Raw genomic sequence first — 23932 nt, forward strand, 5'->3', positions numbered from 1 at the left:
GACTGCGAGGCCCTGGAGGAAGAGAGGAAGAGGGGAAATAGAGGGGAAAGAAGGGGGAAGGAAGAGGAAGTAATAGGATGGGCGGAGAGTAAAGGGAGGTGAATTGTTCTACGAGTCCCTGTCAGACCCCCCATGTGAACTTGCAACCATGGTGGTGTAGGCATCACCTATAGTGTGCCTAGGTCCGCGACATAATGTCCCCCGTGCATGGGCGTGCATTCGGTGTGGAGACCGAGCGCACAAGAATTGCCTTGGGGGGGGGGGGGGGGGCTAAGTGAGGTGAGGTTGTCTAAACATGACTGTGTATAATGTAATTACAGATTAAACACACTCACATTTATATCCCTAACGGGGTAGGCACTGCCACAACTGGTGCACCCACTTTTTACCATGTATATTCCATTCCATGATGAGACAGGAGGCAAGCTTTTGGGTGGAGTATGTACATAATGTGAGTACATGACCACATTTATGATTGAAGTAAAATAAAAGAACTATATATACTGTTAAATTTCACTTCAATAATTTGCAAAGCTGTTTTTAAATTTATTTGAAAATTCTTTTGTTAGGAATTTTGACCTTATTCACATTCATGTTTTTATTGAATTTAAGTATCACTTTACCTCATCTGAAGATCGCACCTTACACCTCAGCATGTCAATAGTACTACAATATACTAATGTGGCAGTTAAGTTATTAATAATGGAGATATACACATCAAAACTGTGGGTATTATACCACACATACTACCACTGGATGAATTCCAAAATAAACCTAAATTCTCAGTGCTCATCCACATTGTGTAAGGATCTTATTGGGTAAAATTCTTGCTTCCAAACTCAGGTTGATGTCTCTGGTGAGAAATAGTATCAATAATTTTATTAACTTAGGTATTATAACCGCCAGTAATAGCATTATTGCATTTTATATGATTATGATAATCGTAGGAACTCTATTTATATATAATATATTATACATTCCATTGATTAGTGTCCATAGCAAATTCTTTTTATTAAATCAAATTCTCAATAACTGGCAAATGTAATACACTTTGTGCTTAGGACATAAGCTAAATTTTGCTGTTGCATGTGCAAAACTCACAATGTGTTTTTGAGTAAATAATGTTTTGTTTTTATTTAGTGTAGTGTAATGTTTTATTTATTTTACACATAAGTGTATAGCTGCTGAAGCGGATTGATTACCAGAGAGTGCGGAGACTTAGTGATTTAATAAAGTCTATGTTTTGTAAACAAATTAAGGTACTTTAATGCAAATGATTAATACCTCATTATGTTATTGTAACACCAACATGAATAATACTGCATATCAAGGTAGCTGCCAACGCAAAGTAAAAGATCGTGTCGTTGTACTACGGACAGAGAATAGAAACATTATGAGGTATATAAACACCTCGGACAGGAGACTGTGGAGCTCAGTGGTGAGCTGTCGAGAGCCGTCGAGAACTGTAGTTACTCACCCCATAAACCAGTCGACGGTGTCGCGCAGATACTCTGGTAGCCGCTCCAGCTTGACGGATTGTCCTCGCCACGCTTCTCGACAACAAGACACAACGCTGCAGGCCGATCGGATCGACAAACCCGCGCCTTGGCAGCACACAGGCACAGACTGTCTCTTCACATTACTCGATAATAATCGACAGATTAAACTTAACAGTATTCTTTTGATCTCAAAATTCGATGCTAAGTAGAGCGTATCGCGGTCACAAAAGTATCATTTAAATGTTCACTAGATCCAGAGCAGCTGAGCGATATTCGCCATGTTGCGCAACTTCGACGTTTATTTTTAGAGAGCACTGACTAACCTAAACATTTCGCACTTGCAAATACTGCTAACCAAACACCCTAACTTATTGTAAGCATAAAATATTTACAACAAATATGTAATGTTTTCATGTACTGACACCATTTTCTAGTGAAATGAATGAAGTAGGTACAACGAACATAACTATTTCCGTTCATAAATGTATTTTGTATATTGCAACATTCACGTCCGCTGTCATTTTGTGCAAACTCATGGATTTAAATGAAACAATAAATAATTATATTTGCATTGAAAGAACAGTGATTCATAAAAAATTACATTAAATAATGATATTAATTAAAGTATTATGAATACTGTAGTCAATATGTGAGTCTACGTGTTGACCTACGTTAATTCAAATGCAACCAAGAACAGCAACACCTCTTTAAAAAGAAAAGCAGTTGGCCACACTGTACAAAAATCACAGAGAAATTACAAAATAAAAAAATGCACTAAATATATACATATGTAGAAGGATCCTGCTTTTTTGGCAGATTTAGCCCTTTATTTTACTCCCTGGTAGGATTGGTTGAAGTTTTAGAAATCTGCCAGCATTTGGCAGTATCGCAATACAAGCTGGCAGGTTTGGCAGTATAGTGTATAAATGAAAAAGGGTGCTGTATCGAGGAAAAAAATCAGTAGGAATTTTAAAATGTCAATAGCAACATTCAATGTTCAACACTATAAGTGGAACATGTCGCCTCTATTTTACATATAAAACCTCAGACAAGGTATTAGTGAATATGGCGACTGTATTTCCTTGCAGCCAACTAAAGCATAGCGATAGATCTAAGAACTAAAAACACTTCTTTACACGGACGTTTGCTAAGAGTTTGGCAGGATTTGTCACTTTTCTTGCCTAAGCGGGGCAGGATCTCTGATTTAAGGTTGGTCACACTGGCACTAAAATGATATCGTTAATCGTCGCAGTTTGAGGTCTTTGCTGAGGTCGCAGTATTTCCAGTATTATATATTGGTCTATGGCAGTATTATTATTCTCTTTGGTAGATGGGCACGTGTATTTCTTTCTATCACTTAGCACATCTCGTACCTACATTAATTAAATAAAAGTGTGTTAAAGGTCCAAGTAACTTCACAATGTTTCGTTTGCCATTTGGTGAAAGAGTAGACCCTATGGAGGAGAAACGGCAAGCCCGAGAAAACACCATAAACAGTGTGATTACTTTCTGTGTTCTTTGTGCTGCTATAAGAATAGGTAATCCGACTCATATTCCTACATTAATTTGCGTTAACCCTTAACTTTAGGAATAGATCCGGGCGAGTAGCATGTCAGTTGTTAGATAGGTCTAATTTTTATTCTTAAATTTCTTATACTGGCCAGATACTATTTGGTTGAGCTGATTTCGCTTCCCGTGAGTCCTTTTTGTCAGAGTAGTGTAAAGCCTACAACTGCACTAATGTATGCGAATTTTGTATAAGTAGTTGTTATATTAAATAAAATAAATTTAAAATTATGTTCATGATTATATGAGGTTATCCAAACTACAGATCTAGCCTAAGGGACCAAAGCACTCAGTGCAGCGTGTATACCTATTGAGTACAACACATTGGGACCCGCTCCTCCCGCCCGAGGATATTCTTGGACGATTGGTCTCCACACCAAATGTATTCATGCACGCAGGGACACGCCGTGGCCCTAGGCATACAGTTCAGATTGTATACCTCTTTGTCGTCTCTAAGGCCTATGAGGGCTTGCAAACATTTCCTGACCTAGTCCTCTCCACGCATCTTAAGAGGTTTTATCCAACCACAACTCCAACTCACCTCCAGGTCCCTATGGTCTCTGAGCTGGAGAATTCCAGTATCCCATCCACAAGTTCCTTGTTCCTGTCTCTTCTTTATTTCCCATAAAAACTCATAAGAAACATCAGCAAGTCTTTTAAGGGTTACTGTATACATTTTTATAACAAAGTTCCTACTGAGATCAAGTCCTTAAATATTGCAAAATTCCAAGCCACTTAATTAAGCGCAAGTTTTGTAATAAAGCTTATTACTAGATCTCCGAATATCTAGAGGATATAAATGCCTGGGACTAAGCACTTTAGTGTGTTTTTCTTTTCAAATCATGTCACTTGATTGATTATATGTTTTGTTTCTTTCTCTTTATTTGTAATATAACTGTAAGTGGCTTGGGTATGAAATATTCTGTAACTGTTGGTACCTGCAGTGGCGTCGTGTGATGGGTCCGCCACTTCCCTACAATATGGTTGAGGAGGCCGATGGCTGGCACATGTGTCATACTCGTGAATGGGAGTTGCTTGTGTGGACTGTTCTGCCCATTTTGCTTAATATTTCTAATTGCCAGGGGTGCTAAGAGGAAATAATTATAAGCATAATAAAAAAAAAACATTCCTGAGAGGGTTGTGCACTCATATGAAAATTTTATTTGAATTTATTCCTTATTTTATGAGCATATAAATGATCTGCTCTAAACAACAATAAATAACCAATTGTATTTTTTTTTCTCCTCTCTTTATCATGTACTGTAGCCTTAACCTTAAACTGATTTTCGAAAAGAGCAACACCAGAGTTTCTTTCCCGTTCTTCTCTGGTGAGAACTGCTTTCCAAACTGGTGGTAGAGGTAATATTGATGGAATCTAAATAATGTATAACATTTTACAGACTTAAATAAATAATTTCATTTCATTTCATTACAAACAAAAGGATCACAGGGTAATCCCATTGTTTCAGTATTACTCCTATAACTACTGTTACTAAAACTAATACAGTGATAAACAATTATGGTACATTAACACAGGGTGTGGTACTTTTGTTATGTGCTAGCTATATTCACCCTTAAAACAACTTTAGTGAGCGGCAGTCAACATATGTTTCAATATTTTGTAATGTTAGGTTGAGTAACATCTTGAAAAGAAGGGCTCACTCAATAATCTATTTAATTCTATTGAAAAGGGTGCATTGGGATTTATACCATATAGTTTTGTTGTCGATTTCTGATTGAGAATTTTATTTTTTTCAGCTCCCTTAATTCTGGAACACAGTGGGTTTGACTAATGCATGTCAGTATGTACATGGCATGTGCATCTGTGGTGGACGCTTAGAGCTTGCAGCACTCACATGTCATCATGGTTACCGACATTATTGTTTAATTTTATAATTATTGTTTATTGTAGTTGATAAAGTGTATAATTTTGTATTCCCACAAACAAGTGGTTAATGTAATATCTGATAGTATGGGAGTTATTGAAATAAAGAAAAAAATATTGTAATAAATTACACTGAAGTTTATTTTCCATCCTGAATACATATTGACCAATGTTACTTATTTAACCTTGCATTGCATTATTTCACAACATTATTATAACTCACTCCACATACATTCCTTATGCCCGAGGGAACTGTTTGATTTTTTTATTTTGTATTTTATCTAGTTACAAAATTCTACAATTTGATAATACAATGAAATTTAAGCATTCTTACAGTAATTCACTAAGTCCATTTAGCATTCAAATAAATCATGATAATTATAAAAATTGATTTAAGTTCTTCACATATATATGTATACATATGTATATATATTTATACAATTTTAACTAAAACACGCTCTCTGTGTGTGTGTGGTGTAAGGGCCGGAGGGAGAGTGGTAGGGTTTGGGTTGAGGGGCAGACAGTGGTGCAACCATACGTCCAAACGAACACTATACATTGTATACATTTGTAAAAAGTATCAAAATTGAGTAAAAGGCCTACAAAAAAATTATCTCGAGATACTAATATTCGTTCACATAGTAACCTAAAAATTGTCCTATTTAACACTGGAGTCGCCGGCCGCGGCGGGCGAGCGTTTAGGGTAACAAACGTAGGTATTTTAACTATTTGGCTTAATTATATTTATAATGAGATGAGCGCGAAATAAAAGCGGTGCGGCTTGCGGGCAGCCAGTGTCGCGGAGACGCGGGGGGCGAACATGGCGAGCGGCGTCTAGTCCTCCGCCTCCTCGTCCTCCGACTCCTGCTGCTGCAGCCACGTCAGCCACGTGTTCACCTGCAACCACGATACTGTCATTCTCACCATTCGATACTGATGACTCATGTGTACAGGCATGCCTACAACCTAATACACGAAATTCGATTACAAGGTTTATAATATGACAGCATTGTCATCGCCGTAGCTACAGATAGTCTTTAGGGAGACAACTGGCGGAATCACAAAAAGCCTTATCGAAATCAACGAAACACCCGCGAGGCTGTTTCTAGGGATGGCACCGCCGAATAAGTAAATATAATAAGTTATGACCAGAGCGACTGAGAATTGTTCGAATGATTTAATATTCCCTATTCCAACCCCCATATAAAACCCTTAAATAATAAAAAGATAATCCACCTTAATTCATTAATAAAAAAAAAAAAACAAATATTATAAAATCCATACAATTTGTTCCGCAATTTAAAGGCTCTCTCCACTCCCTTTCACCCGGCTATGTTAGGTTTTAATCATTGCGCGCAACATAAGCTTTCAGGAGTAAATTTTCCCCGTTTTTACAACATTTTTCATTTATGCTCCACTGCTATTTTTCCTAGCATGGTATTAGTCTATAGCAGGGGTTCCCTAAGTGTGCGCCGTATAAAGTAAAGAGGGGCGCCGTGAGTCGATCCTCTAATTATTGGACACCACAAATATTAGCGTCAATTTTATATTGTGGTGTTTTAATTGTCGTGTCGATCAACCTAACCTAACTATTATTATTGTAGGTACCTATTTCTTTCGACTATTTTCTACAAATAGCTAGGACAGGGCGCCGTGAAAAAAACTAAACTTATAACTGCGCCGCGGCTTAGAAAACATTGGGAACCCCTGGTCTATAGCATTCCTTGATAAATGTGCTATCCAAGACTAAAATTTGTTTTTATTCGAACCAGCTTTTTCTGAGACAAATGCGTTCTAACAAACAAACAAAGTCTTCAGCTTTATATAATAGTATAGATATAGAAAAAAATTTAACATCATATTTCTGCATCTTTACTTTGATTGTTTATTTTTTTTTTAAATGTGGATATTGTTTCGTTAATTTTATAATAAAAATGCTATAAAGTTGTTGACTCGGTGCTTGCTCTCTTACTGTACACATTATTTTAATTTGAAAAAAAAGGAAAGAAAGAAAAACGATTTATTAGTCACAAACATAATTACAAAAAATAATAAAAAATGTCTGGTCGCGGCTGTGACCGGCAGCTGACCACTCAGCATAATGTGATGTGGTTAAAACCACAACACAACGCTGTTTTTTAGTAGTCACCTTAAGTGACATATCTACGGGCGTTAAACCAGCTAACTAACAAGCATAACAAAACAAAAAAAGGTTATTTAGGGGTTCGAAATGAGCCTCATCAACGGAGCTGTCGATTACACGCACCTAACGACACCGATAACACATATATAAGTTGCGTCGTGCAAGAAGTCGCAGGCGCACATCACGCGTACGTGTCATGTACATAATAATACTTATTAAATAAATATTAAAAGAAAATATCCACTTATAGTTGATATATCGATAAACTATCAAATTAAATTTGCAATCAATACTCATAGACAATGTAATAAGGAATATTTGGAATTATGTTATTCTTTTTGTTTTATGTGTAATATTCGCGACGGATTCACATACACTCATGGGCAATCTCTTTACAATCGACGTCGTCAATATTGGCCGATTGCAATTCGCGAAAATAAGACCCCAATGGAAATATAATGGATTCGAAGCAACGAGTATGCCAAATGGTTATACCTGAAAGAGTGCCTCTCCCTTGCCGGGGTACGCGTCGGTGACGTCCTCGCGCCAACGCAGGAAGGCGTCCTCCTCGCACACCTCCAGGTTGTAGAGGTACATGAACCAGCGCAGCAGCAGCCCCTTGGGGTAGCGGTGTCGGTGCGCGTGCACCTGCACGGCGTACACGGCGGCCAGCTGCAGGTCGGCGCGCGTCTCCAGCAGCGCCGTGAGCAGCGGCGCGTACGTCTCCACCAGCGCCTTCTCGCGCTCCAGCGCCGCCTTGTCGGGCGCCGGCGCCGCCGAGCCGGCCGCGGCCGTCACGTGCGCCGCCACCAGCGCCACGAGCGTGGACACGAAGGCGGCGGTCTGGCGCACGGCCGGCTCCACGTTTGCCTTGATCCAGCGGTAGAGCGGCTGCGGCGCGGGCTCGGCGGCCAGCTGGCGCGCGAGCTGCGCCTGCACGCGGAGCTGCGGCACGAGCGCGCCCAGCCCGCGCGCCTCCAGCGCCTCCAGCGCCGCGCCCTCCGCCTCCGCGCCCGCCTCGCCGCCCGCCTCCACCACCGCGCCCGACACCGCGCCCGACACGTACGCGCACAGGTTGATCTGCACCGATTCACAACTACTGTATCACACTATCTATACATATAACATCACTTATTTATACTCATTGTTGACATAAAAACTTTGGTTTTGCTTTTTGTTCAGTAAATAAACGATATATTAAGTTTATTTTTGTATCATTATAAAGTATAATTATAACATGATATTTAAAATCTGTGTTTATTTACATATCACTTGGATTTCTAATATTTTTTATAAAACTGGATTTCGTATATGTCAGCAATAATTGTATCAAAAAGAATACTTTATTTTTACATAATATATATAAAAATACTGCATGCTACATACCCCATTTTCATTTGTTTTTTACTTTAACTCTGAAAATATTGTAAACCAATAGAAGTATTCTAGCAATATCAGTCAGCAGTGGTGAGTGTGTCAGTGTACCTTGCTCTCGTCGTAGAGCTCGCGCAGGCGGTCGAGGCCGAGCAGCGCGCGCAGCTGCTGCAGCACCTCGAGCAGCAGCGGGTGGTGCGCGCCGCCCTCGCACCACGCGCCCAGCTCCGCCAGCGCCACGAGCCGCTGCGCCGCCGCGTGCGCCAGCAGCGCCGGCAGCCGCGCGTGCGGGTGCGCCGCCAGCACGAGCGAGCGCAGCGCCTCCGCCTGTGGCGTGCGCTTCACGCACCGCACCACGCAGCACGCCGCCCACTCCGAGCCGCCCGCCAGCGCGTGCTCCAGCACCGCGGCGATGGCGCGCCGCAGCACCTTGTCGGGCAGGTGCAGCTCCTGCAGTCGCTTCAGCGGCGCCGCCGTCGGCACGTGCTCCGGCCCGCCGCCCTCCGCGCCGCACTCTGCCGCCACCGCCTCCACTGCTTCGATGGCCAGCTTGCACGCCTCCTCCTTGTTCACGCCCTGCAGTACCGACAGATGTTAAGACACCGAACTACAAAACGCATCATCACAGTTACCTATCATAGTCACCTGTGAGGTGCGCTCACCTTATCCTTTCTCGGTTTGTCTTTTTTGTCCGGAGCCGATTTGATAGTTATCGCCGGTTCTTTCATCAGCGGTGGCGTACTCGCAAACGAGGGTGATAGCACGTCTGTAATGAATAATTCAACGTTTAACCAGTGGAAATACCACAGTACTTAGAGCAGTAATTTTGTGGGCCGCTTGCTGCTACCTTTCTACAAACAAATAAGGATGCGCTCTGGCGCGACAGTCAGCTGGCGCCACACGCTCGACTGCAGCAGTAGTAAAGTGAGTATGGGTGAAAGATATGCTGTACCAACAGTTTGTGTAACTTCATTTTATAGTACTATAGGTCATATAATATAACAAGGAAATTATCTTTTTGTATTACAAAGAGATAGTGATAAACAATTTGTATGTAAAGGGGGGATCATATGAAGCATTGTGATCATAACAGCGAAACTGAAACATGAGCGACGACGACTTTTATTGGTGGCAGGTGTCTTGCATGCGAGAGGCCGTGCGGGTAGGGGGCGTACTCACTCTGCTGGACGGGCGCCAGCGGCAGCTGAGGCTGCGGTTTGGAGATGCGGTTGGTGAACATGAGCGAGTTGGCGGCGGGGCGCATCTGCACGTCGGCGAGCGCGGTGGTGGGCGGCACGCGGGCCTTGGGCGCGCGCGGCTCCTTGCCGGCGGGCGGCGGCGGCTTGGAGTAGTGCAGCGGCGGCTGGCGCGCGTACGTGCCCGGCGCCGAGCGGCCGCGGAACAGCCCGTTCCCGAACAGCTTGTCGGGCGGCGGCACCAGCGCATCCGCCGCCACCGGCGCCAGGTGCAGCCCGGCGAGCATCTCGTCGAGCGGCCGCGCGCGGCGGAACAGCGGCTCGCGGCGGGCGGGCGGCGCGTCGTCCTCGCGCAGCTGCGCCATGGGCACGGGGCCCTCGCCGGTGACGGCGGCGCGCGGCACCCACCCGCCGCGCCGCAGCTCCACCACGTCGCGCAGCATGAACCGGATGCGCGGCGCCAGCTCGCGCGAGTGCGACAACGTGTCGATGCGTGCGAAGTATTGGTCCATGAGGCCGCGGCCGCGCTCCGAGTCGAGCACGCGGCCGCAGGTGCGCACGAGCTGCGCGAGACACTCCAGGTCCTCGTGGTGCTCGGCGGCCGCGCGCCGCGCCAGCAGGTTCTGGATGCAGCGGTGCAGGATAGACTCCGCCAGGATCTCGAGCTTGCCCAGCTCGCCGATGAACTTGATGTTTCCCAGCATTTTGCACTTGGCGAGGTGCCGCTTCTCTTCTTCATCTGGAGTGAGAACTTTGTCTTCGAACGCGGCGAAAGCCTGCAAACAGTGGTAATTATCAGTTATATTAAGAAAATAAAAATATAATATAAATAGGTAGATTCAGACCATCACATCACTTTTTCAAAGAGCATGTTATAGGTAGCTTAAAACTTCCACACGTGTTTCTCTATGTGTGGGTATGACTGCTATGGTAAAAAAGAAAACAACATTATGATCGTTATTGAAGTCCATAAGTCTTAACAATTTGAAAGACGGTAACGAAGTCGATCTTTTAGGAGAGATAAAAGCAGCTTGTGTTGACTGCAATAAATTGGACACAGATTGACACAAGTAAAAAAAAAAAACAAATTGACGCACAAGTTTTCTTCATAACATAACATTAAAATGTAAGAACTGGAATAGCACTGACATTTAGACCAAAAGACAAGTAGTTAATTTTCTGGAGGGTAGAAGAAAGTCAATGTAAAAGTCTATAGAGTGCGACAGGAAGAAATAAGTGGTGGATGACGAGATTACGTTGATGTGTGACAGGGATGCATTGAAGAATAAAACATATTGCATCAATTGGAGGTAGTTTTTCTCTAAGCATGAAAATTAGTAATTTTGCTGTTAAGAGATCTTTATGCATGTGGCTTCGTAATACGACGTTTAATTATTAAAACCGCGACTTGGCAACATTATATTTAACGATTAAACCTTTAAGTTTGAATAGTCATCATTTCGGCAATACGTTTGTAGCCGGTAAACAATTCTCTGTTTTATGTTTTTGTTATCAACCAATTTAAACAAAAAACGTGCCTGGTCGCAATATTGAATAGCAAATAACACAAAATATTTTCTAAATATATTGATGACCGTTGTAGAACGATAAGATCCATGATTCAAGACGACACGCGTCCAGTTCATTTAAAAACGTTGAGCGCATAGAGGCTCACTACGAAACCACAGCGTATAATGTTAGGGTACAATTAGTGTAGTGTGCAAGGTATTGATGAGTTGGTCACCTGAGCGCGGTTTTCGAATTCGGTGCGGCATTTGTTGAGTAGTAAGAGCTTGAATGTGCAGGGTTGTCCGGGCGGCTCGAAGTTGGGCGCTTCTTCGCTGAGCCGCTTGCACAGCTGTGCGTACATCGACGAGTACTTGGGCTCATCGAGTGCTTTCTCGAATATGAGGAGTATCACGCCCTTGAGCACCTTGTCCGAGTCGAGCTCCAGCCCGAGAAGGTCATCGCTCAGCTTCTGGAACTTCTCCGGCGTGAGTTTGTTGAGGATGCCGCGGACCTTACGGAATATGATGTCGTGTTTGGCATCTCCGTCGGGCACTTCATGGTGTCGCAGCGAGGAGGGCGGGACCCAGCGTCGCCTCGGCGGGGGGACGGGCGTCCGCCCCGAGGCGCTGCGCGCGGGCCCCGATTGCCGCGCGCTGTCCGTCTTGCCGCCGGTGGTGCCTCCCAAGAGCGTCCCGCGCTCTGCCGCTGTCGCTGCCGCCGTGTGCGCGCCGCGACCGCCTCTCTCCGCTGCAACGACAACGTGTTCGTGCCTTACGTATAAAAATAAACAATACCAACATATTACACACAGGAGGCCTTCCTCTCGTACTTGTCGTATGTGGGTTGGCAGTCTTCACATACATTCGAATTTCTATATATAACCATTATAATCTCTATTGTCTCACTCCTCGTCTACTCAGGTACACTCGTGGTCATATTTAGACTTTTATTTGTTTTTTCGGTTAGGTCCTAATTTATTAAAGTTGTTTTGAAAACAGTTTGCTGTCATTTTCTCTTTTTTGCAAATTTCGTTCCATTTCCAATATTACTATCAAAAATGAATTACACTCATGTTACTTCAACTTCTTAATAAAACTGAAATAACAATTGCGTATCCCGGGTTATCTCAAACATTTTACCTAAGCTATCAGTGACTTACCTGCTTATGGTTTATAGTACGATTCAAGATATTGCGCTTGATTGTCCGACACCAGTGTCAGTGGTGAGTGAGCGAATTTTCAGTGGTGCTAGTCTGATATGTATTCACGATAAAGTTGTAACTTTTGTTTATAAAGTATAAATTGTACTGTGAAAGTTCCTTAGATAAATATATTTTAAATTATGTACGTATAATATATTGTATTTCTCAATTTTATGTCTACGCGTGCTTTGACAATTAAATTTGAATTACTGGTTACGTGTGATTTCTCCCGCGTGAGAGATGTTTTCCAGTATAAAAGTTTACTTTGTATTTTCCGGGATAACCTGTAGCTTGTATGATAATCAGAGATATAGTCTATGTGGGTGTCGAATTTCATCCAAAGCCATTTATCTGTTGTTACGTTTACTACTATCTCAAATACCGTCAGAAACTTTCTTACACACAACATCACGCATTTTATACCCGAAGGGGTATGCAGAGGCGCAACCATGGCACCCACTTTTCGCCAAGTGTGTTCCGTCCCATGATGTGATAGGGGGCGAGCCTATCGCCATATCGGGCACAAATTCCAGACTCCGGGCTGATACTGAGTAGAAAAACCCAAATATCACTTTGCCCGACCCGGGATTCGAACCCAGGACCTCAGAGCGCTATTGTACCGGACGTGCAATACAACTACGCCACCGAGGCAGTCTAAAAGTCAGAAAAGTAACATCAATGACTCTAATTTGTTTCAGTGGCTTCATCAGGCCTGTCTATTTAATGTTAACCGCCACCACATCTGTACAGCCTCCTACTTCATCTCCGACTAGTTGCAGATTCTTATTCCGATAACTCAAATTTATTACTTGCTGCCCGGATTCCGATTTCGGTATACCTATCTCCGTGACATTTCTAATTAAAAATGCATGTCGTTTTCATAAAAACATGTGTAATGTTAATGATACAATTCCGTCTACTATAGGACGACGTTTGTAACTATATAACCGCGTTTAGAATTTTCAGAATTACCACTCTGTTTAATGCTTACCCCCTTATTCATAGACGTTTTTTATCTAACGACCGAGTAAGGCTGTGATAACAAGTCTGTTTCTCAGTGCTGACGGCATGGCAGTCTTCGCAGTGCGTAGACGTAGGGCCGTTGTGATTGGCTAATATTGAAATACAACAATAATAACCAATCACAACGGCCCTATGTCTATTTCTCAGTGCCGTTGGGCACTGAACAACAGGCTTGTTATCACAGCTTTACTTCGTCCTTAGATAAAAAACGTTTATGAATAAGGGGGATAGAGTATAACGCGGGCATAGCTGCAGGCAAAAACTAGTAAAATAAATATTTTCTTTTATTATTTCATTAGGCCTGAAGCCAGTTGTTAGCAATGCGTCGCGCTCGCTCGCAGATCTCTTAGTATTCACGCTGTTTTTTTTACATTTAGTTGAAAACGTAGAGAATACGTAGTGTGATGCGCGACTGTTATCCGGCAGGTGATCGGTGCGCAGGCGCCGCGTTGCGCCGGTCGTCGCCCGCGCCCGCGTCTGCCGTGCGTCCTCGCTCGCTCCTTCAGCCGTCCCCAGCGACCGGTCGCCACTCGCGACCTGCGTCGCACCGTTATCGACGAAATGTACAGAGCCGTTCTGCAAACTGGCCGGTCGGACGGCGAGCGACGTGCGGCGGAGTGACGTGACGTGACGCCGCCGGTCGATATCGTCGCGGCGCGAGGTCGACGCCCGTCGAAACCTTGACGTTGTCACTGCAAGGTCGCCGGTTTCGCAACACGTACTTTTCACCTATGTTCTCAGACTCAGGTTATTCAAGCTCCCACTTACCTGGCGTGTTACGATTTTCGACTGCCCGAAGCGCGGACACGCCATCTGATGTGCATCTTGTCAGTTAAAAGACATTTTACCCAAGAACAGCAGACATAAAATGCAATTATAATAAAATATTGCACCAGAAGGATACAAATAGGGCGCGAGCGTGCGTCGGGCGCGGACGCGGGCGAGGGGCGGACCGGTCGAGTGGGCCGATCATCAATGATGTCGATATATTGTTTGGAACGGTAGCGAATGCACGCGAGGCGAGGTGAGAACACGCGTGTCGGTGACCCCGGCGCTCCGCGGCGGCGGCAGGCGGCAGGCGGCAGGCGAGGGGCGCCCACCGTACCCTAGGCGATGTTCCGCGCGACGAGCCCGCGAGCGCGCCTCTCGCCGCATCCCGCCGCGGTCGACGACCCCGCTGCACCCCCGCACCACATCCCCGCAACACCCGACCGCCTCGCCCCGCCGCGTGCCCTCGCCGCCCTTAACTGTGTTCATCTAACTATCTAATAATAATTATAATCGTTAATATTTTGAATGAAACGTCTCGAACATTGAGACAATACTAAATTCGAACGATACGTATACGTATCTCACCACGTAAGTATTGAAAAAAAAAAAAAAAAAAAACCACGAGTCCGTTTCGTGTGTAGTTTGGAGAAGCACTTTTTATGTTTCGGTAATGAATACATTCACAAAGTTAAACTTTGCTAATGGCATACGGGATACGAATGTGTAACAGTAGTTATGGTTGGAGCTGCACTTGTCAGATATAAAATATAAATAACCGTGTCTTATAACATAAAATCGAATACCTGATTTAGACTTCAATTTAACTGCGATAAGACCGGTCAATGGAGTACAAAACAGCGCATGGTGATGCTAAAACTCTGATTTACGAAAGTGGAACAAACAGTATTGGGGCTAACACCATTTCGATGAGATATACGTTCAAAAAGTCTATCTACATGATATTACGCCAAAGTTTATCCAGGCACCTGACACAGTACTTTGTACCGCAAAGGCATATTCACGCACCCAAATTAAATAAAGAACATTGATAACACCGCTTGATAATAGCAAATTATTTTCTGTTGTTGCCCTGGATATCTCCGCAGATTTCTGTTTTCAAGTTCTCAGTTTTCGAATCTATTTATGCTAACTATTAAATCTTCTATCCTTTATTATTATTATATCTTACCCGTTTATCGAGGAAGACTTTAGAATATATAACATTACGCTATGAGCAAAAGGAGCGGTACATCAATGGAAAATGTTGCAGAAACGGAGAAAAAATATTTCTTTTGAGAGCTTTCTTGACGTGCGCTGCCGTAAACGGTTAAAGTTACGCAATAAATATGTGTGAAGGAAATGTACCTTTTAAAAAGTTGTAAAAATATGTTATTTAAACAAAATCACCGTTTGTATGGACGCAATAAACACAAAAAAAAAACAAAGTTTTTGATGAAATTTGTAATGGAGATGTTTCGAGACCCTGGGATAGACATAGGGCCACTGTGTAACCCTAGAAACTATACAGCGGAACGTTTTTTTTTAAATAATTGTCACTGAAAGTAGGGTCGGTCCGCATACCACGAATTATTGATGTGTTAGTAATCGTTAAAATTCTCTGCCTGTGCATTAATTTTCTGAATAGGCACATATGACCCGAGAATCCTTCATTGTTGGCAAAGCCAATATAATAAATGAGTCATAGTTAGGTAGAGAAAAACATACTTCTGCCAATTCATATCAAGTAGGTATCCGGAAATTATAATGAGGGAGAGGACCGGGGGGGCGCTTTCACCAGGACTTAAGAGTGATGCAAGAGAGGTATCAGGGTTACGGGACCGCCACGTGATGGCAGATTACTGCTAGCATTGAAAAGAGATTGTCCTTAGAAAAAAATAAAAGAGCAGCTTATAAAAATCGTTTGGCATTAAAAGCAAAGGTTCGACTGCTGTTGCTTAACAAACTGACGGAATCATTTCAATTATAATCGCCTTCTATTATTTTTGTTTTTACTTTTTAGTTACACTTTTATTTTTATGGTATATTATTTTTAAAATATTTTCATCCGTATTATTTTCTACACCTACCTTAAAGAATGCCTTCGGCTAAGTCCGACTTTTTACATTTATGTATAGAACGTGTAAAATAAATAAAACGTGTTTCTCTAAAATGTCAAAATTATGTTATTAATGTTTCTCTCTTTCAACTTCTATGTACACTATTTAACTATTAAAACAAAACAATTAGAAATAACTACGAATAAAAAAATATATTTATTAATAAAGGTGTTATTTATGTCTCATACACACTGTTTTTTTACATAACATGAAAGTGAAGATAAAAAAATCCAGAACCAATATTCCAAACCATCTACAGTTTCGAAGATTGTTGACATTCATAAGTATTCGATACCACTCTCACTCACAACAACGGTAACAAAAACATTGTTGACCAGTGTAACAGAATTCTTAGACGACACCTGATTTCCCGTGCTTGTGACATGCTCCGACACCTGTACCCGCCGTCCCGACAGGTGCATCAGAACTCAAGAGTGTGGAGTACATCCACACGCAAACTTTTCATATTCTACTGATATTTTTTCTGTTTGCTGTTTAGACGTCGCGTCCAACAAAAATATTTAACGTGAACGGTTGGCTCAACGAACCCGTGAATCATTCGTGTATTGCATCTTCCCGCTGAAATAAGTGCGGCTGACGCACGACGCGCGATGTGCCTCGCGGCGTTACCATCTACTTTCCTTGAAGTTCAATATCAGCTGATAATTGTTATTAAAGGACCACATTCATCGCCCACTATTGTTAAATGTTATGGTCGTGGCATATGTTAATTAAGAGATTTGCTCCTGGATCCATCCGCCTGTATATCGTATCTTATAGTGAAAGCACAAAATCAAAAAGAGCCAGCCTAGACGGTCTCGACGTCGTAATTGTGTGACGAATTGCGATATGATGGCCGTGCTACTGCCGTGGATTCCCGGGTCAGGTAAAGTGATATAAGGTATTTCTGCTTATTAATATATGGCTTATTAGATATTAATACCTGTTGCAAAGTTATTACAACCTAGTGTCATAAAATAAAATATTATTTATGTGTGTAAAAATAACCTATTTTCTATTCCAGGCCTCGTAAACATTTGTTATTCGGAAGCGTCCATTTTAAGAGTAATATTGAAGATAAATAAAATTACAGTAATCAAAAACAAACGATGAACTACAGGGATCCACAATAATAAAGTTTGCGCTAATTTACGAGTGTTTGAGCTTTTGGGGACAGGTAAAACCAGACAAACGATAATCATTAATAACGTCGCACTTGCACGTTCAGAATGACGTCATCTGAAGACCTACGTGGACTACAAAATGGCGTTCATTGTTTGCAATTCTATTGGTGAAAAAATTTATACGTCCGCTCGGCTACTTCGCTCCGCCTTGGACAAGCACCAAAAAGACGAGAGAAATTAATTCGGCACCTCAGTAGAACCAATAATAGTGAGCGCATAAAAAGCTCTATTATTGTTGTTTATTTGTTTTTGTTATTATAATTTAACGCACACTGTTACATAAAATAATAATTAGTTATATGACGTATCCTAAACGGCCAAAAGGAGCGTATGGTAACTTCACAGTGCAGTTAGGAATGCATTCATCATCATTACTATAGGAATATAACACTCCTTTAATTTAACTTATTGCTTCAATAATCTATTTAAGGATTTTAAACAAGTGGTTCGTAAGTAAAATCAACTTATGTCCTCAGTGGATGTCGCCTCTGTAATCGTTATAAAAATCTTGAGTTGAAGAAGAACATCAGGTGATTATATCCCAGCAGGAATTATACAATATACTTACGTTCTACTCTGTACAACGCATCTAGTCACTAGTTACAACAGGAGACACGTATATTTTAAACGACTCCAAAGGAGAGAGGTTATCTAACTGTCGTAATTTTTTTATATTTGTTCAGTGATAATTCATACCCCGTGGTCGGATTTAAATGATTATTTTTGCGTTGGATTTCGTGTAGCTCCGGAATGGTCCTATTTTAATTTCATTGGACTTTTGGGCTTCGAGATGCAGAGAGAATTCCTTAAAATCAGATTTGATTCTTATGGTGTTAAGTTTAATGTGTGTTCAAAATACAACCTTATTAAAAACTTTGTACTTCGAAATGCAACAGTGAACTAATCAAAGGAAAATAGTACGAAAATTATTCTTTTTGTTGAGTCGATGGTTAATTTATATTTATTACAATAATAAATATTTGAATCGATAACATGTTCTTGGTTCTATGTAACAACCATGGTTGGTGTTTATTATTTGCAAAGAACAACTTATGTTAAACTAATACAATATTTTCTTCGATTACAGACCGCGTTACTATCGACCGGTACTACGTGTTGAATGCGTTTACCTTCTGCACAGTTATTACAATACAATATAATATAAGCAGTTAAACACTATATTTTGCATTTTAAATTCGAGTCGGATTTATGCATTATTGTAGGAATCCAGTTGTACAAGATCCTATTATCGTCCGAATATATTTTTATATTAAACTATGAACTTTAATAGTGTTCGAACTTTCAGATATAAATTTGCAACCAGTATTCTAGTGTTATACGCTTTTCATCTATAATGGAAAGTAATACTCATTATACGGAGTCGAGTTTTGCAAATTAAAATAGAATATAACAGGTGTGTTATACTATATCGATATTTCTTGTGTTAAATTATAGCAATAGGATGCGAGCACGGGCATATCCATAGCTTTCTGCGGCTGGAGTCAAATCGTGGAGCCGTGCGGCGCGGCGACGGCTGCAGCAGCACCGACGGCCTTTACCCAAGAGTCGATAATGTCACAACAAAATGGCGATAAACAAAAGGGCGCGAAAGGAGGGGCGGTGGCCGTAGCGGTGGCGAGGGCGAGGGCGACCCAGTTGCAGCGGCCCCGAGGCGGCACGGCGTGCGCGGTGCGGCTCGATGGAGCGGCCCCGCTCCGCTACCATTGACCCAGATAGGCGGCCCCGCGCCCGCGCACCGCCCCTGTGCACAAAAACCGCCACGCTAAGGCCCCGGTCTGACCCGCCGCTGTCAGCCTGACCTACTGAACCACCCCGCCCGACTGATATCGATAATACACCTTTAAATTGACAAAAAGGTAAATCACTGCGATGAATATTCGATGCCGCGCCGCTGAAAAATAACGCGTCTGTGATTCGCACATGAGCAATGTCATGCTGCGCTCATTCTATCTGACGCAGCATCAAGTGCAACTGTTGTACTTTATTATTGTAAGGTTTATATTGTTCTATTATATTATGTCCCTTTTGATTGTATTTATGTTTATTTCGTTTTCATAAGACGCGACGAATAATTTGCTGAACTCAAGCACAGAGTGCGCGCGACCCGCCTTATAATATAATCATAAATGGATATAATATTAGCATATCTGTATGCCTATATTGATATATTTTCAAGTTTGGGCAAATATTTGTAAATAAAGCGTAAGTCGAGCAGTACGCTCCGCACATTGTTATAACCTTACAATACCTATTTTCCTAAGATGAAAATTTAAAGAAGAATAATAATATGGTAAAAAATACTTTACAATAGCATTATACCGACATAAATATGAAAATAAACTAAATAATATTTTAATATTGTTCATGTATATGTAATATTTAACCTTTATTTTCAAGTGTGTACATTAAATATTTGTGCAAAAAATGTGAAACCCAAGTAGTAAGTGACAGAAGATGAAATAACAATTTCCCAAAGTTTGAATGCTAAAGCAACTCATGTTAGAAGGAGCATCAGGGAAGAGGGGGGATAACAGGATGAGATACATCTCGGTCCACACAGACTAAGGTGTTAATGTAGCTAGTACATAATATGTTGGCAAAACTCAAAAGCAGGTTTACATTATAGCATTATAAAAAAATCTTTATGGGCTTTGAAGCAAAAATTGGAAAGTTTTATTGAAAAAAGAATACTAATGCTAATTTTCATCATCCAGGACTTAGTTGTAAGCAAAGCAATATGCTAGTAAATTAAAGCGTGGTTATACAAAGTTATATTGTTTATAACTTGATATTGACAGAATTTTGTTGTATGTAATATTATCATATATGTTAAACAATAAAATGTTACGATTGTATGTGTATAATTTGGTTTATGATCAATAATAATTTTAACAAAAAAGTAAACACTAAATCTTTTGTCAATCTTTTTGTGCTATACTTAATATTTCAGGAAAATAAATTAACAAATGTAGATTTTCCAAGTTTAATGTTTTGCACTGTATCAACTGGGAGCATTAACAACATATGACAGAATCATAAGTGTGTGTGCCTAGTGAACACAGTGCAGTGTGCCACCTGAGGGCTGCACTCATTGCACCAACCAGTGTGACCTTTTTTACACACCAGTTGATAGTTGAAGGTTATACTGACCCACACTAGAGTCAAAATGAACAGTGGAATACAATTAATTACAAATTGGAACAATTTTAGGGTGAAATTGAATTTGGTTCATGTGTTAATAAATCCCTTTCGCGTTTATGTGCCTGGCTTAGCGACGTTCATTACAGCTGAGGCCAGGTAACGCGGGAGATAAACGCATTGTGCACCACAAAAGGACGCAGCACCCAACGCACGCGATTCCAATAAAAGATCATAACAAACGATAAGAAACCGATATTTGTTTACCAGACGTTGTTATCTACCGTACTTTTGTAACAAAGAATACAATACGATACAAAAAAATTAACACATGAAAATTTCGATAATAATGGAACTCTCAGTACAAGAAGTTAAAAATGATTCGATGTCATATTCGAGACAGAGGTGAGGCGGGCAGCGTGCAGTAAGTGGCGAGCGACGAGCGGCTGGCGACCTAGCGGGCGCCGCTACTGTTCGCAACAAGCGACTACGACGGCCTCTACTACTAGGTTATGAGCCAGCGTAAATCACATCACTAAACTATTTTATATATTGTGATGACTTCAAACACGATAATAACAACCGATGTCTGAGACCTAATCACATTATTTCTATATGCAAAATTATAACAAAGTGGAACTAGTATAAAATGGTTCACAAAGGTGACGCATCGACACGATCCAATCGAATGATCTTAACCGATCTTGGGAGATATTTCAGGCCCGATCGTTACGGCTGCCACACCCACAACTGTTTATTTGGTCATCAAGAGCACTTTATGCACCTTAATAAATAAAATTCACAAACTTACGAGGCGATGAAAGTCAATTTGTAGAAAGCACACGCACCGCAACACGACAAGCGAGTTCTTTTGCACGCACACAACTGATCGGTGTTGCCAGTTTTGACAACTGAGGCTACACAAAATATTTTCTAATATGAATATGAATCTTTTGAGCCACTTACCGGCATAATGTTTGACATTGTTTTGAACATAAAATCTAATACCTGTTTACGTCAATGCCTCATTAGATTTATTTACAAATGTTTTTAGATTCTAAATGATGAAATTATGTACTTTAGTAAGGTTTTTTTTCCTACGAAGTTTTTTTCAGGCGAACTGACTTATGCTAAATGCTGATTCACAGCAGAAGTATTCTAAAGGTAGGCAGTATGTACAAATTTGATTTTGATATCAAGATTCATGTCATAGAAAGTGTTATAGTCCAAATATAGGTTATACAATCATTGTATATCACATAAATATAACATTAACACTAAGAATGTTGTTAGAGCTAGATCTAAAGTCAAAGAGATATAAGATATTGATATAGAGCGGACATTGAAAAGATTGTCATCAAAAATTTTGCGCACATGTGGCGTTTACTCAATGTACCGTGAAATAGCAAAACATCCATGTAAAATTAATCAGAAAAAAGCTTTATTTATTTCTCGGTAGATAGCATCAGATTGTATAAGGATTTAAGATTGAAATTTCTGAAGATATCGATAATTTGATTTCAGTGACTCGTACATAATACATATATGTATTATGTATTTATGCGAGTAGGTATTTATAAGATTTTCGTAAGTAAACAAATATAATGAACGTGGATGTTTTAATAAAAAAAAAAAATCAAAATTAAACATAACTTATGAAACTCATAAGCTGCAAATAAATTTAAAAAGTTTATGTCGGATGTATCATTCAAATGCTTGTTCTTGTTCTGAGATTCAATAGCTATGCGAAAGCTAACTTTATAATACATTTTTTTTTATTTATTTATTATGGCTCTGAAAACAAGTCCATTGAGCTCTTTATAATACATCTGATCTGAGGTTAGCTACCTAATACTTTATACTCTGGCATCCCTGACATATATTATACTTGTTATGGCGGCGATTTGAAATTTTTAAAGTTCGATCGGATACCAAAACTACTTTTTTTGTTTAATTTGTCATGAATAACTTTTAATTTATGCATCGAAAAAACTTTATAATACGGAGAATAATCGAACAAACGTATGTATGTACTTACCGTAAACTAGGGTTACTTTGTACCTTAGGCCAAACTTTGTGACACGTCAACTTATCATTGGATAATTTGAAATAACTTTTGTATACTTGTTTTAAACGCTATGAAATATTTTTAACAATATTTAAAGAACATTTTCGAAATACAGCATGGTTTTGTAAGATAAGGTTTACTTTATCTTTGATGAATTTAACGTAATACAAGTTTTGTGGAAATCCGTGAACTTTGTAAGCTTTGTTCCGTCTATAAAAACTATTTGCAGTTTAGGATTACGGGAACAAAATACAGAATAATAATTTGAATAATAAATTGTGCTTCCTTGTTTTGAAGAATGTTTTTGTTTTTAATATTATAAAACTAGAGCGTACAAATAGCTGAAGAGTTTATTTGTTTGAACGTGCAACCGCGCTAATCTCAGGAACTACTGGTTCGAAATGAACATGCCCATTTATCGAGGAAGGCTATAGGATATGTAAAATCACCCTATGAACAGTAGGAGCAAAGCATTAATGAAAAATGTTAGAAAAATGTAGAAAATTTATTCATTTTTAGAGCTTCCGTTGCGTGCGCTATGTAAACTATTAAAGTTACGCAACTTTAATTATTTATCTTTGCTTATAAAATGAAATATCATTACAAAAACTTAAGGAAGAAAGTATTGGGTTTGGGAATCTTACATTAATATTTAAATTAGATAGTAAGGAAGAAGAACCAATTCTTGAATGCATTTTTAAACACAATTGCATACGCAAAACGCACGTTACACTCAAATATAAGACTAGATATTGTGTCCTTACACAGCACGTTGTAAAGTATGTGGTTGGTAAATGACGTTTGAGATCTTATACTCACTATTAGGCCGGAGTCTGGAATTTATTTATATATATTCGGGAAACAAATAGAACAATATTAGCCAAAATATAAACAAAGACCTAAGAATTTATGCCCGATTTGGGGATGCGCGACCTTATCAATCAAGGTACTATTGGCGCAGCACTGGATTTTCTCCAGCAGGCGGATGAAGGCAAACATACTTGCTGAAAATAAAACGATAGGCCAACACCACGCGAGGCCCAATAAACACCAGGGTTTTTATAGAGTTAGCAAAGACGTTTCTAAGGTGGATATCGCACACTTTTGACCCCCTATAGCTGTATGCACATTTTCCCGTTTTCCGTCCCATGAAGTTTGTTTTTGGTGCTTGTACAATATACATACATCATATCGGCTTATGAAACGAAACTACGAGTCAAAATAAATAAAACGAATG

At 40.6% G+C, this 23932-nt stretch overlaps 2 protein-coding genes and 1 long non-coding RNA gene across 4 annotated transcripts in view; 1 reads left to right on the forward strand and 2 right to left on the reverse strand.

Moving 5' to 3' along the window:
- LOC115451715 (MOB kinase activator-like 2) overlaps nucleotides 1-1971 on the reverse strand; it is a 45072-nt gene extending 43101 nt beyond the window's left edge. Inside the window, exon 1 of one of the 2 annotated variants that reach the window (XM_037441422.1) lies at nucleotides 1478-1971. In XM_037441422.1, the coding sequence (XP_037297319.1) occupies nucleotides 1478-1482 (5 nt within the window). In that variant the 5' untranslated portion in view covers nucleotides 1483-1971. The remainder of the gene's footprint in view (nucleotides 1-1477) is intronic. The other variant, XM_037441424.1, reaches the window with a different exon arrangement.
- A 794-nt stretch (nucleotides 1972-2765) lies between these two features.
- LOC115451717 lies at nucleotides 2766-5080 on the forward strand. Its single transcript, XR_003939402.2, has 2 exons — nucleotides 2766-3037; nucleotides 4824-5080. It is a non-coding gene; the product is annotated as an uncharacterized LOC115451717 (long non-coding RNA).
- On the reverse strand, nucleotides 5074-21528 carry LOC115451716 (eukaryotic translation initiation factor 4 gamma 2). The gene is made up of 7 exons (XM_030180093.2): nucleotides 21439-21528; nucleotides 11408-11919; nucleotides 9647-10439; nucleotides 9130-9233; nucleotides 8579-9043; nucleotides 7589-8173; nucleotides 5074-5847 (listed from the first exon to the last, which is right to left on the reverse strand). The coding sequence occupies exons 2-7, from the start codon at nucleotides 11531-11533 to the stop codon at nucleotides 5785-5787; spliced, it is 2136 nt and encodes a 711-aa protein (XP_030035953.1). The 5' UTR covers nucleotides 11534-11919; nucleotides 21439-21528; the 3' UTR covers nucleotides 5074-5784.
- Between the last annotated feature and the right edge of the window lie 2404 nt (nucleotides 21529-23932).

Source organism: Manduca sexta, chromosome 22 (genome assembly GCF_014839805.1).
Source record: "Manduca sexta isolate Smith_Timp_Sample1 chromosome 22, JHU_Msex_v1.0, whole genome shotgun sequence".
NCBI lineage: Eukaryota > Metazoa > Arthropoda > Insecta > Lepidoptera > Sphingidae > Manduca > Manduca sexta.